The sequence below is a fragment of the Numida meleagris genome, chromosome 1, assembly GCF_002078875.1.
Source record: "Numida meleagris isolate 19003 breed g44 Domestic line chromosome 1, NumMel1.0, whole genome shotgun sequence".
In the NCBI taxonomy this organism is placed as follows: Eukaryota; Metazoa; Chordata; class Aves; order Galliformes; family Numididae; genus Numida; species Numida meleagris.
The window spans coordinates 58,286,735-58,302,355 of NC_034409.1; the positions used below are offsets into that span (position 1 = coordinate 58,286,735).

A 15,621-nucleotide genomic window follows, 5' to 3' on the forward strand; every position below is an offset into this window, starting at 1 on the left:
AATTACTTTCTCTGCATTGCCTTTAAACTCTGCTGACTGCAGCTTGAAGAACAGTGAGATGCGGAGTTACTTGAAAAATGGTAACACTTGGTCTGTCATCTAACCATGCTTGGGCACCTACAAGATGAAATCAGGTTGAATTAGTGAGGTGTGCACAGAAAGTTATGATCATGCACATGCACGTGTAGTTTCATTGTTCCCAAACTTTCAGTTCATTATTTCCCACTTCTCTTTCACTTTGTGGGGGGTAGAGGGGGGGTTGTGTATTTTTTGTTTTGTGTTCAGGGAATATTTGTCATACTGAAGGTATTTTTGTTTGTTAGTAAGGTGGTAGCGGATCAGGAACCATTATCTGGAAGACCTCACTGGCTGTATCTGCCAGGAGAGCACTGCTGCTCCGCTTCAGTGAGCAGGGCTCTTTGTTGTCAGAGGACATTGAGTGCTCACTTTCAGGGACTGGAAAAGCCAGGCAAGGATTCAGAGTTCCCATTTCTCCAGACTGCAAAATATTAGGCCATGGTCACTCCTGTTTTATCCAAGACAATGGGCAGTAGCCTTTTTCTACATAGCGAGTCAAAAGCAAAGCACATCACTTAAAAGCATGTTTTGACATATCAGTTGAGCTCTTCTAATAGTGAATTGGTACAAAAAACAATGACCCTATGTGACCCACCCTTCACCCATCACTCCTTCTGTCAGATCCAGCTTTTGTAACTCCTAGGGTGAGTCATTTTGTCTGGCTGTTTTGGTATAAAAAAAAATTATCTTCCCCCCCCGCCCCCAGCAGTTGAACTGATTCTTGTATAGCTTCACAGCCACCAGATCTAGCATGGGGGAAGTAGCATGAGCGTGAGACTGGAGTTTGAAGGGTCGGGGCAGAGAGACGATGGCTGCACCTTTAGCTGTCATTTGCTTCTAAACCTGCCATAAAGACATCAAGTACAAAATATGCTAAGCTTGCAAATTATTTATGAAAAGGTTCTTGAACTCAAATCTGTTGTGGAAAAGTCTCTGTCAGAATCCACAAGTGTTGATGTAGACTTTAATATGTTTGAGTTCTGTGTTAAACAAGAGCTCATACTAGAGGTGGTCCCAGTGACCCCTGCCAGCTGTGTGCTGGCAGGTGGAGTACTCTTTTGTCCAACACACTGTGGAATACTGCCTGTAAATTTTTGAGTGGAAATACTGATTTACTGAAGTCGAACTGCTCCATATAAATGTATTGAATGTTGTCAAATCTTCCTATTATAAGTCAATGAAAAATTGAACTTGAAAAAGGTCAAAGCATTTTCCTTTAACTATACCATTTTGATTTTCATTAGCAGTAACACAATGTCTAATCATATAAATGACACTGCCCTGTAAAATTGAGTGGGGGGAGGAAATTACTTCTTGGGGAATCTCAGCTTTGTGCTCTAATTCAGGATAAAAGAACATTTTTGAAATGCCATTTTGCTGGAATTGAGATGGTAAATTTTCTCACTGTGTTGTGAAATTGCTTGTGGCACTGGTATCTGGAGTTGTGCCACTTCTACCAGATCAGGTTATTTATGTTTTTATTATCTAGTCTTGCCTGAACTCTCTCATAGCATGAACTAGAAAGGTCATCCCTGTAGACTACTTATTTTATTTATACTGTGATGGAAAATAAGGCATGAATCTATGATAGAACCCGGAACAGTGGAGAACAAACTCAATCAGTCTAAACTAGGTTATGGAAATAGGCCATTTTATCTTTAGAATTCCTAGATGGCAAGTTATGTGTGTGTAGTCTATATGAAAGGGTATTTAATCTATTTTTTAAAAATGGAATTTTGATTCCTGATTAAGTTATGTCCCAGGAGCTGTGTGCTTTCTTAGCTTCCCAAGTTGAACTTTCCTAACCATCTATTATAATCTGTAAAATTTAGCACTGGGTTATAATGTGAATTCGCGTTATTTCTTCAGCAGAGAACGTGCTCAGGTCAAACATATCCTCTTGCTTTGGTCCTCTTGTTTTGTCCAGCTCTTTGTAAGCTAGACAGGAATTTAATATTTTGGGCAGTACTCTGGGCATAGTAATTTTATTAGCATGATGTGACTAGGCTTCCATGAAGTACTGCAAGGGTGATAAAGTTCTTGCCTGAGAAAACTGCTTTAATATAAGAATAAACTTGAAATTTCCAGTCTCAGTAATTTACCATCTGGGTAAGACTTTAAGCCTTAGTGAGTTTGCGTCTTTAGAAGCTATTTTGCATTATGAAAGCACTGAGAAGCCTCAGCTTTAAACTGTCATGCACTGAATGGTGCAATTCAGGAAAATCTGTCCTACAGAGTCTACAGTTTAGGCAAACAAAAGGATAAGAAGTAATGAAGGTATAGAACAGTGTGCAACTAAATGAAGATGGTGCAATAGCAGTAGACTGGTCTCCAAGCCTTGCTCTAATCCAGCCACTTGTTTTGAGAGGTAATACTGAATATGATGTTAAAGGCAAGGTTTCTGATGAAGTTAGACTCCCACCATAAAAAAAAAATGCATATTGTTCTTTTCCTTTTGGTTTATTTGAAGTGGGCACATTAGCTGTATTAGGCAGCATGTGCAGATTTGACAGTTTGGCTTCTGTGGACGTGCTTGTTCTCCAGAAGACAAAGGATTTTTCCACTTCTGATTCTCTGCGTTGCTTAAGAAATCCACATGGCAAGAGAAACTTTCTCATTTCATCACTTTGAAACCGTCAGTAGAATTTTGAATAAATTATTTTAACTAAAATGGCTATTTCAGAGCATCCTGCTGTCGGACGCCATCTGTTTGGTAAGCGTCATCATTTGTGACTTCTGCAGTGTGGGAACCAAATGTCAGAGGCTGTCAAAGTGTTTTCCATCATGGTCTAATTCTGGCTGAGCAGAAACCCTGCTTATTCACTTTGTTCAAATAATGTACAGTAAACGTGGTCTTTTCAGTTGAGCCAGCATTACAGTAGAGTGAAACCTATAGTCATTTTACAACCAAATTTTCTTAGGCCAAGAATTGGTAAAGAATTAAGGGACATATTTGGTTAAATAAGAAGCGCGTTGAAATAAAATCAGATACCACCCTACTAATCATTCCTGTCAGTATGCTTGCTAGATTTTGAGAATATTGTTTTTTTTAATATATCATACATTCAGATGGAAACTTAAAGTCTAGTCTCTTCTGGATATTTAATGTTTTGTGGATGTTTTCATAAGTATACAGTATAGCGTGCATAGTATATGGTATAATATATAAATATTTAGTGCTGATCCAACCATTTTGAAGATTCTTCTTTGTCTAAACTCTCCTGTCATCCTAAAACCATGTTATTTTGCATTTTTGGTCATGGTTCCCAAATTCTGAGGCTTTTGCAATTGAAATTTCAGTAGTTATGATTTTGTTTCATCTCTTGATTTTTTGTTTCTTTACAATTTTATATATATTGCATGTTTATGATGTTTAGTGTTAAACTAAGCATTGTGGGAAGAATATGGGCAAAATTTTTCTGTGCAGACATACAATTCCTTGCATCATCAGCATCATTTAAACAGGGATGATGAGCTAATTTGATAATATATGGCTTTGTGTTTTTTTTTTTTTTATTTTTTAAAATTTATGATGAAAATTGTATATAACTTTTTTTCTGTCTGTTCTCATCTCTGAATATCACAAGTTTAACAATCTTTTCTTAGGAAAATGCTGTGAATGGAGAGCATCTGTGGTTGGAGACAAATGTTTCTGGGGACCTCTGTTACCTGGGGGAGGAAAGCTGCCAAGTGAAATTCTCAGTGAGTTATTTTCAGATTCCCTTCCATGTTTCTGTTATAATGAGCCTGACTTCAGTTTGTTACACTGCTCAGAAGCCTGGCAATTTGAATCACTTACTGCTGTTGTTGATGGGAGTGTTCTGAGAGAATGAATACAAAAGGGACAAAAGACTGTGGGCTAAATATCTTGGGGGAAAAAAAAAGCCTCAAATAATTTTGAATGACCCAAATTATTTACATAATGAGGTTAGGCTTTGTGAATAGTTTTGATTAGTATGGTAAGGAAAAAATTAAGTTACTGAGATATTTCAGAAATATTCAAACTAGTCTATTTCATTTATATGGAGAGCACTCTGAAAGTAATGCCTCCTATTTATTTCCATGGAAACTACAACAGCTACAAAGAGCACAATAACACTGTTTGATAGAGCAAATTCTCATCTACAAAACACAACATAGGTGTCACCGTTAGCTGTGCATGTTCTCAGCAGTGAAGAAGAGCCTGCATGCCTACTGTGCATGGCTGTCCCAAATATGACTTGTCTTTCATGTCACTGTCGCCACTGTTGAAATACACCACCCACCACCTCACTGTGCTCACATCCACTGTTTGGTCTCTATAAACATTCAGGAAGCGTCAATGAATGTCAGTGGGTGCCATGTTTTTCCTCATTGAGGTATTCAGTGACACACTTTTGCTTCATATGCACTTCCATGTCAGATGCCATTGTGTCAGACTGCCCCTCTGCTGCCATCTGTCACATAGCAACAAAATGTAATGGAATATTGGTGGGAAGGTTTGTCCTCTGCTGCCAAACCACCAACATCCACCTCTGATATCGTAGGCCAATATCACAAAAGAGGAGGCATTACTTTTGGAGCAGCCCTCATATATACACGTGTATCACTAGCTGGGTTGCCTGGGTAGGTTTCAGATCGTGTTTTTGGGATTTTTCTCACAGTAAGGATTTGAACTGAATTTTCCGAACTCTTGAGTGCACTCACCAGTAAGGAATAGAATATTCAAGGTCAGCATTGTCCTAATGAAGATATTCTGCTGCATGTTAAAACATTTTGTTGGATTGATCTTTAACTCATGGTTCTCTCTTCATGAACTGTGGAGTCGCTGTTACATTTCCCGCCTTCTTCAGTAAATCTTCACTTACCTAATATTAAAGTTAAACCACTTCAGCAGAAGAAATGAAAAGAAAAAAAAATTGTCTTCCTTTGTTAAGGTGAGAAACTTTATTAGAGACTGGAGATCCTCTGTTCAAACCATTGCTTTGATTCAATGTCCAGGTGTGCATCCTGGCTCTTGGGCTGCAAAATGTGAGCAGAGTCCTTCTCTTTGACTTTGCTTCTGTGATACTGTCTTTGTGCTTTGCTTACCACCACCCCCCCACCGTCCGAAATATACAACATATCAGGTCATTTGATTCAAATTGAGGTATTTTGATACTTTCAGTATCAGTGGCGCTTTGATCCAAACCTATGTAGCTCCAATTTAATAACAACCTCCTATAACTTCTCAAGCAAATCAGTTCATTTATAGTGTATAATATAAAGGCCAAATCTGGAAAGTACGTGTCTGCTTACAAAGATTATGAAGCAAACTCCTAATTGTAACGGACTAATGAATGTGGGGCAATATTCAAGGGAAGTGTCATGTGCTTGTCCCACAGTGATATTGGTTCTGAGGCAGTGGGCTCTGGAAAAATCAGGACACAGGATTTTTGGCTGGGTAGACCTTTGGTCTGGCTCAATATGACTGTTTGTAAGTTCTGAATAGAATGAGTAAACATTTCCTCAAGATTTAGCTCCTTGAAAATGGTATGGAAATTTAATAATGTGTTGCATAAGACTGCAAGGCTGTGCCTTGGCTTCTTAGAGGAGCACATTTAGAAGGTGGAAACACTGTCTATAATAGCTGGTGAATTATCCCCATTGATTTGCATTTTTATTTGGGAATGCTGGTGCATATTTTATGTGATGGCAAACATTTCAGCCAGTAGGCCTCGAGACACTGAGTCATAATTAAGGATGCAATAGAGTTTAAAGTTGCTCAGTTTTTAATTGCCTTTCTTTTGCTTGACCTGATTCTTTTTGTAACATATTACAGTTTAAAGAGCTTTTGTTACCTTAAGAGCTAGAGATGGAAATGAAAATGTAGTTAACATCAGTTGTGGTCGGTTTTTGAAAGGTCAGGTTAAACTAATGCATTTCCAGTTTGAATTTTTGAAGACCACTACATCTTTCATGCCTGTCCTGGTCTTCCTTTGACTTAGATCTTTTACATTTAGACTGTATAGAATCAAATGTTTGCAATGGAGAAATAGCAAAAATTAGCTAAGTTGTAATTGTGAAGACGTTGTATTCTTTGGAATATGGGCCTGAAATTTCTTTATAAATCAAAGGAAGTAGATGTAATGGAGAGGATTGTCTGTTTTTTTTTTTATTTTTATTTTTTACTATTCTCTCAATAAAAAAAATGCCTGTAACTACTTACAGCACCACCAGGAACATATTCAAATTAAGATATTCAAAAAGTAGCTTTTGTAAGGCATTATCTTTATTTGATTTTTGCAGTTTTTTATCTAAGAAATTTATTTATTTATATGGCCTTGGTCTTTGTGATGAATATGGAAACTAAAAAGCTAACAAATCACAAAACACATGAAATCTTGGAGAGTTTCACAGTGTCACGCTCTTGTGGTGAAACACGAGGACCAAACTCCATATACACATAAACACACAGTGAAGGAGTTTTTTTGTAATTATGAGACTCAATAAAACTGTAATGATTATAGTGTAAACCTAAATGGTTTTCTTCCCTGCTTCTTTTTGAATTCATTTTCAATATATTGAGAATTCTAATAAAATCGTTTATTAGAAATGTAAATGAACTTGAATAAAATTAATGCAAAAATCTTAAATCAGTCTCGACTTGTGTACTTATAATTTTTCTGTCCCTTGTGCAGGTCTGTAAGTTAAAATTCCATTAAAATTAATTTCATCTGGTTTATTAAATTTAGTATACACAAGAAGGAAAAAAAGGAAAAACAAAAAAAAAAAGTTAGTGTACTCTCTCTCTCTCCTGCATGCATTCTCTTGCCTTTGATATGCTTTGGCCCAGGGGATTCAGTGGAAATTATTTTAAAAGCCCTAGTGAAATTAATAAAACTAACCAGCATAATTAGGTTGAGAATTTTGTCCCTGCTGTAACATTCCACAACATTCAGTGAGAAGGTTATCATTCTCTGCTAAGTGACTCACTTTTTTTTTTCCCTGTAAGAATGATTAGGCCCATCAAAATCAATACTGTACAATGAGCATGAAATGATACACTCTTCCTGATTGTACTGAGGCCTCTGATTTGCATGTATGGTTTTTCTCTTTGCTGGCTCTGCTCATCATCTTTGTAGACTTCTTCCTTTCAGAGCAGTGATCTGTGCTGGAACCTCCTTATCTGTTACTGGATACTCTTACTGCTAGCTCACAAGCTGGAGTACCACAGACTTCTGTCTTTCTGTGTTTAGCCGGAAGAGCTTCAGACCCTTTTTTTTTAATGCACAAGACAGTCAAGAATACCAAGAGGAAAATTATATCTTCAGTAAAGAGAGAAACATCGCCTGTTTCATGGCTAACATTATTCCTGCGGAGAATAGTGTACCTCCATCCACGTACTTCTCCCTTTCCTCTTGCAGAAATCTGCTCTGCGGAGGAAGTGTGCTGCCTGCAAGATTGTGGTCCATAATGCCTGCATGGAGCAGTTAGAGAAGGTAAGATATTGCCATCTTCTGGAGACTGATGCACGCAACACTCATCTATTTCATTCTCAAGCTGCGCTTTCAGTCTGAAAAATACCATATGCCAAATTAGGTTTTCTTAGCTGTTTTGACAATGTATTTGTTAAAATGTTGTCTTAAATTTTCAGTTTCTCTGTTAAAATAGATTTCTTCAAGCTCTGTGAACCATTAGGAGAAAAAAAAACCAACAAAAACAAACAACAAAACACCATGGAATGCTTTCACAATTTTATGATTAAAAAATAATTTCCCTCTACTTCTAGACTGGAAATTGAAGCTAGAAAATGCAGTATCCTGTCATGCACAAAATTGGCCTTTCAAAATTCCTCAGCTAAACCTAGCATAATTCATCTTATGACAGCTATATGTATTATGAGCAATGCAGCATAAATGCTACTGTGAATATTTTCCACTGTATTTACTAGACAATTTTATTTTCTCCTCAGAACCTTAGAAATAAAGTTACTTTTTTTTTTTCAAATAGAAAACATCAAACTTTTCCTTTACAGTGCCATTATTTCTATGAGCATCTGTCCTGTTTGCCACTTCAAGGAGACCACTTTGCCTCCAAGTCCCTACAGAATACTGATCACAGAGTTCTGTTATCCCATCAGTGATTCTTGTTCATTGCACCTAACTGGTAATGTGTAAAAGGGATCCTCCACCTCTGCTTTTTTCGTTCTTGGTGGGATATGTGTAAAGAAACGAGTGGGAATTTCCCCACTGATTTCATTAGAGCTTCATTTTCACTCCTATATGTTTTGCAATGTTGTTCTCCCTGAAAGAAGTTGATGCAAAACAAATTTATAACAGCAACCCTTTGGAAAGAGTTTTTCTTTTCCCAGTATTTGGGCTTGTGTTGACAAATGTCACAGTGATTGCCATAATACCAAGTTGGAGAGGTACCATTTCCACCCCCGATGCTTTTACCCACAGCGAAATTAGCATTAGCACATGCTTTCAGCTCAAACTGTTACCAGTGAATTTTTCATGAGTTCCTTCATCAGCAGCAGTGCTGGCTCTCCGTAGCCCAGTAGGCTGGTGGCATTGCCAGTAGTAGCAAATGAGCACTTAGGGAAAACCCATTCTGTTGAACTTGTTTATGCCATTCTAGAGAACATGAAATTCACCTCTTGGCAGAGGGTTATTACAAAGTCCATGTGCATATTAAGCCCGGTGGAGCTTAAAACTGGTACGTAAGTCTTCTGTGTGGCTCTCAATGCATAGGTGTAAGTTGTAAGTAAAATAAATATAAGCTGGCGATCTTTCCAATCTCCCAGGACTCAGCTGTGGATTGATGAATTGCAGTTCCACATGAAGAGCAGTGGAAGAAGATAATGCTATGGTTTTGATTTCTTTTTAAGTAATAAATATATCATTCACTTTTTTCTATTCTTTTCCTCACTTCAACTATTATTTTGAAGGCCATAATTAAATGAGGTAAAAACCCTCATTTCTGTAGGAAGTATTGTATTCAAAATAGGGGGAAACTCGATCCTTCTGTTTTCATAACAAAAGCATTACAATGCAGTATCCTTAAGGTCTTTACTCTTTGAAGACTAGTCAATTTAAGCTTGAATCCATTTCATTTAGTGCTTTCCGCTCGTCCTTTAACCTTTTCCTCTGACTCTCCCTTCTTCAGTACACCATTTTCTCTCTATATATGTTCTCTTCCTCATTTTTCTATTGATCTTGCTCAAAAGATCATAGAATCATAGAATAGTTCGGGTTGGACGGGATCTTAAAGTTCACCTAGTTCCAATCCATGACATCTTTCATTAGATTAGGTTACCCAAAGCTCTGTCTAACTTGACCTTGAATGCTTCCAGGGATGGGGCAGTGTCAGCTTCTTTGGTCTACACACTCCAGTGTCTCATGAGACATAGTAAAGAATTTCTTCCTAAAGTCTAATCTAAATCTGCCCTCTTCTGTTTTAAAAACCGTTCCTTGTCCTATCACTACAGGCCCTAGTAAAATGTTTTGGGTTTTCTCATCAGACTCATGTGTTTTTTATCGTTTTTTCTCTTCAACTTTCTAAAAAGATGTTCTCTTCATGGAAGCTCCTGTTGTCCTCTTTCTGCCTTTCCTCTCCCATCTGAAGCAGGCAATGAGGCAGTCTTAAGCTCCCCAAGCAGCCTGATGTAAGGAAAAGGCAGAAATTTATGATAATTTATGGTTTTTTTTCTGAGAACGAAGATAATTTTTCCACAGGTTTTGTTTATGAAGGGATAAAGCTGAGTCGTGTGAAAGATCTTAGAATTAGATTTCCAGCTCCTATTAAAAGTAGACTCAGCTTGAGTCTACTTTGCTTACAAATTATATTCTTAAGAAAAAAAAAACAGATGAAGCAGTTTCCTCCTTGGCATGAGGGAAATGATTTAAATAGTTGAACTAAGCATGCAGCAGTAGCGTTAGTGATGATGAGAGTTGTGTAGAGATCTAGGAAAGAGCATTATTATGGCATGTGTCAGATTTTCTGACATCCAGGTAAGTTTGTTCAACTAGTGAAGTAGATACTCTAATAGGTAATATATGCTTTGGAAACACGCCCTAGAACAACGTGTTGGAATAAACTCTCAGCTCGTTTTCAGTTCTAACAGCTTTATTTTAATGCCAGATTAATTTTCGCTGCAAACCAACTTTCCGAGAAGGGAGCTCCAGATCTCCAAGAGAAGTAAGTAATGGACAAATGATGGTTGCATTTCATTTGATTTGTGTGCTGATTTACCTGGTGTGGAAGTGCATCCGTGCTTTTAGATTCAGAGGAGTCTTAGAGTATTGGTTCCCAGTGGGACATGTTCTTCTCCCCAGAATACATGTAAAATGAATTCTAGCTGAAGCACTGTATTGCTTACGCTGTCAGGAATCATTTTGTCTTTCTGCTGTCTCTTTTCCCATTCATTCAGCCATTCTGTTGCATTTTTTTTTACTGCTTTTCCATTTTTGCTGGCATTTCTTTAGTTTCTTTCAGACATTTGAAGTAGTATTTTGGCTTCCGTCTGATTCCCTGAGCTTCTGCTATACTTTTCCTTCATTTATTTTGAAGCATCCTTAGTGTTTGAAGATTTTTTTAGTTAAAAAAATCATTCAAAAAACTTGTGTATTTCATCATTCAGCTGCTATATGAATCCAACTCCCTTGAAGGTGCTGGATTGATTGTTCCTATTGCTACATATATATGTCTTACTCACGAAGTTAGAAGCTATTGCTCCCATAAGACAAAACAAAATAAAACTCGAACTCACCACCCTTCCCGATCTCCACCCAAGAAAACCCACAAACCAACCAGCCAAAAAAAACCAAACCAAACCACAAAAAAAACCCATGCAGGTGATAGTTGAAACTTATTTATGCATTATATATATATATATTTTGTTTTAATTAAAGAGGAAAAGAAAATTCCTAATGGTGATATTTGTTTTGGTTGCCAGTCTAGTATGATGGAACTTCTTTTTACATAAGTAATCACAGTATGGAAGAACACTTGGAGATGACTGCTGTTGCTTGTTTTTCTTTTTCACTTTTGGTAGTAATGGGGAAGGAATAGAAACTCCATTTGTTTAAGGGCCACTATACAGCTTCACTACCCCTTAAGCAGAGCTGGGGAAACTCAGAGACTTACCTCCTATTTCTTTGGTAGGATCATTTCATGGTTTGCTCTTAGCAGAGTTAGTTTCCTGTAACATGGGCTCTGCTCTGCAGGCTGCTGTTAAAGCAAGGTGCAAGTGAGGCTCCTTCTAACCCCCTTGCCTGCACAAAAGGAGTACAGCAGTCCTGCACCCTTTCTATTCTCTTGCCCAGATCTTGATGCCACCCAGGATGGAAGTAGTCCAAACTGAAGAGTCCAAATTACTTCGGTGGCCAAATGACTTCCTTCCCTCTTTCTCTTTTCCTGTACTGACTTGTGATATTTTTGCTTTATACAGTTGTATTTCTGAGGAGAATATAACAGGTCCTGAAAAAATTGGTCATCAGGTCTTCTTGTGCTCTTTATGTAGATGATGGTTATCTCCATGTCATGTAAAATATTTTTTTCTTTTTGAGAGTAGTTTGGGCCACATATTGACATGGATAAAGAACGTCATCTTGTCCTTATCCTTCCTCTGGTTTTGGTTGTGTCTGGGGTATCCCAGGTGGCACTACACATTTTGCTCCAGAAATGATTGCCTTGGTGGGTGGGTCCTTTCCTTTGATGTCCATAAACCAGTTTCACATGGATGGTACCTTTAAGTGCAAACTGCCATATCTTCCTATAACGTTATCTTTGTTCTTCTCTTGCAGAACTTTGTCCGACATCACTGGGTACACAGGCGGAGGCAGGAGGGGAAATGTAAGCAATGTGGAAAGGTAAGATTGCCTGTGCATCACAAATACAATACTGGGCACATAGGCATTCAGGGTAGTCAGTAATTCCTCCTAGTCATGGAATTGTTTCTACACTAAACACTTAACCTCTCTTAAGTAGAAAATGACAAAACTGAGTGGTAACAGCTCTGACTCACACATGGGAAGAGAAAAGGCAGTTGCATCCATGCAAGAATGAGCCTATCGCATGTCCTGGGCTGTTGCACTGCACTGTCCAATTGAAAGGGCAAGGAGGAAGGCAGTAGCTCCTTGATCTTTTTTTTTTCTTGGTTAAGCCAACCCTATGCCAATGTTGTGCTCTTGTAGTGATATCCTCTGCACCAACGTTGTGATTACATTTTGTTTTTTCAGACTTCTAGAAAAAGGCTGTTGCTTTCTTTCTGTCTCAGCAAACTCTGCACTTTGTAAGGCTGCTTCATATTCATTATCTGTGTGGCAAAGAAAAGTTTGTTTCTATAAAGCTTTAAAAAGGAGTAAGAAGAGCCTTATAACCTGAAGATTGGTATACTGAAATATTATGAACACCTGAAATTTGCTGAGAGATATTTAAATAAATTAACACTGGAACTTAACTTCCTTACTCTAGCGCTATATTCTATCTCCTCTTAACATCAACTAACAAGACTATGGCTTGTCTCTGTGACATGGTTCTTTAGTTAGAAGAAATCACATTTTATATGGATACTGATGTAGATCATCAAGTGCAGCAAGGCATGCCATACAAACATGATGTTCTTTTTGTAGCAAGTGGCATGCAAACAGTGCAAGGAGGCACTTCACAGGCAGCGTTCTTGTGGTACACCTTCTTTGCCATTCTGGATCATCATCTAGAAAAGTATTTCTGAGCTACATGCTATGTGAAGGACCACCTTCTTATTCATCTCCTAGCTTCTAATGCTCCATAGCTCTCATGTTGGAAGAGCTGGTAAATAATTGCACCCAAGACACATTCCGTATGCCATTCCTGATGCTTAATATCTCGTGCGTTTCTGTTCATTTGTTTCACTTGCAGGCTGAAAAAATTCTAGTTTGGTTGCTTTTAGCTGTTATTATCTGTTTGTTACCTGAGATCTTCAGAGAAATTGGGATTTTATAAAAATAGCTTTTTATTTGCATAATATACCATGAGGAAAATCAGACAATGTGTCCCAGCATGCAGTCCATGACTGTGTGTGGAAATAGAAGCTGAAGGATGAATGCAGATTAACCCTTTGTTCCTAAACTACTAATTAATAGATCCTAGTAATTTAGGGATTTTCTGAGACTGGTTGCATTTGTATTGGAGTTGTAGTACTGTCTGTCTCTCATACAGTAATGTTACATTGGGAAGTGTCTCAGAGCCTTAGAAAGAGAATAAACACCCTAGTAATTTTTTTCCATGATAAATGACTGCTCCCCCTAACGCTGATGTGAAGATACTCTTTAATGGTAAATAGGTTTAAGGATATAACCAAAACCTGCTGGAGCTAGTGATCCATCTGTGCTCTGTTTGTGTGTGTGAGTGCCTTTATTAATGGGGGCTTTGATCCCAATTATTTAGGCAGATTGCAATCACCACTGCAAGCTGTGGATTCAGGTGCCCTTTTCCTCCCAGTGTGTTTTCTCTGTTATGCCTGACTGTGTACTTCCACAGGAGCAGTTCACAGCATGGAATTTCATGTGTTGCACAGCAACCTGATGCCAGTGAATCAGGGTTAATCAGGAACTGCTTCGTTGATATCCCCAGAGAAGTGGAATTAATTTTCCATTCCCACATTAAAAAAAGCAATTTGAGGAATTATTGGTTCTTATCATTGATACGTTTTTACTGTGATGTATTTTCTCTAATGGCTCCCCGAAAGCCACATGGCTTACTGAATAAATAAGAAATGATCCATCCAGAACCAGACAAGCTGTTCAGTCCACATGTTTAAAATACACCACTAACGGGCTGTGGAATTAATGTACTGAATTGTAGGTTTCATTAGTGGAGGTTTGGGGAGAGAAAAATTTCTCCCATGCTTGTTAGAAACCAGAACAAAAAACAAAAAACATTTCATGCTGATGAGAGGCTGACTGATTCTTTTTCAGTACTCTGAGACAAAGTGTAGGATTTGTGAGAATGTTTTAGAGACCTCAGTCACAGTAAATGAAAACAGAATTCTTTGTCCAGTATCAGGTTTCTCTTTCAGCAGTTGTTATATATACTATCACTCTGTTTGCTCTCATGCCCACACTGACTATCAGATTGGATCTGCCCAGGCAGAAGCAGCGGACTGGCTTGTCTTTGTGAACCTATTTGGCCGTGTTCTGCTACTAAACTTGGATATGCTAAACCATCCCCTTTATGAATAACCTGCTCTTTGAGTTTCTCTGAACAGAAAACCTTAGATATCAGGGGAAGGATTAAAAAAAATTTCTAAACAGAGGTGAAACAATCTAAAGGACTTGACCAAAGTTGGTGTTGTGGTCAAATACATGCTGAGGACATAAGGTAGCTGCAGTGTGAAAAAAGGGGCTGACTACAATAAACTGCTTCTTGAAGTGCTGGACTTTCTGTCTCTGCAGACATTAACCCAAATCAGTTATTTTTCTGATTGAAATAAGCTTCAAGTGAAAGCAAGCTTTCAGGCCGTAGCTCCAGTTTCCATTTTTTACCTGTGTTATGTACAAGAAGAGTGTATATGGCCCAATGGTCTTTTCCAGCCTTAGACTTTGGAAGAAAGAGGTATATCTACTGAAATTGCATTCTACAAAATGAAACTGTGGGAAAATAAAATCCCATATTTGCTGGAAGTGGTGTTTTTTATTTGTTTGTTTTTCTCTTTAAAACTATAAAAGTATACATTTTTATATTTGATTTGAATCAGACAATCTTGGTTTCTTTTGGGATGTACTGAAAAGATTTTGATCTGAGTCAGCTTAATAAAACAATAAACTTAATTTCCCCAATGGAAGCTTTCCAGACAGACGTTATAGTTGATTCTACTCTATACTAAAAATAAATAAATAATGATAATAAACCCAATTCTTATTTGTATTTAGAGCAAAAAAGACTGCAGTGAAGAATGTTCAATTCAGCATAAAATCCGACTGTCACAACAGTAGAAAGCCATTAAAATAGCCATTTCTTCTCTTTCTTCATCTCCCTTACCTTCTTTAACTACAAAATTTTATAAAAAAGCACAAAAATTTGGGGAAATGTATTTAAAGTGTGAGTGAGAACATGCTGTAGCTGAAGAGCCTTCTCTATCAATCCTGTCACTATTTCATCCTCCCAAAATATATTTGGAATCCAAGAGCTTTGAGGCTGAACCAGTGCCTGTGACTGCACCAAACTGATTTAGCCTAGCACAGTTACCTGACAAGAATTAAATATATAAATTTTCTTGTAGTCAGGGCGAATTTAACTCCTCTTCTTCTGATTATTGTAGGGCTTTCAGCAGAAATTCTCCTTCCATAGTAAAGAGATTGTGGCTATCAGTTGTTCCTGGTGCAAGCTGGCGGTAAGTGGATAATATTCATGGAAAGCAGTAGCGCCTTCAGTGTGTAGCCTCAAGACACGTAATTTTGTTTGTGCTGGCTCTCAGGGTTTCTTCTCTCAGTGAATCGCCACCAGTTTTGGTCTTTGATTTTTCCTTTTGCTCAGATGCCATCATTTCATCTGGATAATATATGAATCCTCCTAGGAGAAGGGTCTTGCTGCCCCACT

The 15,621-nt window shown here is 37.8% G+C and overlaps 1 protein-coding gene across 1 annotated transcript in view; it reads left to right on the forward strand.

The window, feature by feature from the left end:
• DGKI (diacylglycerol kinase iota) overlaps window positions 1-15,621 on the forward strand; it is a 174,628-nt gene that overhangs the window by 49,957 nt on the left and 109,050 nt on the right. The window contains exons 5-9 of the mRNA XM_021388553.1: window positions 3,685-3,780; window positions 7,464-7,538; window positions 10,183-10,239; window positions 11,847-11,912; window positions 15,344-15,415. Coding sequence (XP_021244228.1) covers window positions 3,685-3,780; window positions 7,464-7,538; window positions 10,183-10,239; window positions 11,847-11,912; window positions 15,344-15,415 — 366 coding nt within the window. The remainder of the gene's footprint in view (window positions 1-3,684; window positions 3,781-7,463; window positions 7,539-10,182; window positions 10,240-11,846; window positions 11,913-15,343; window positions 15,416-15,621) is intronic.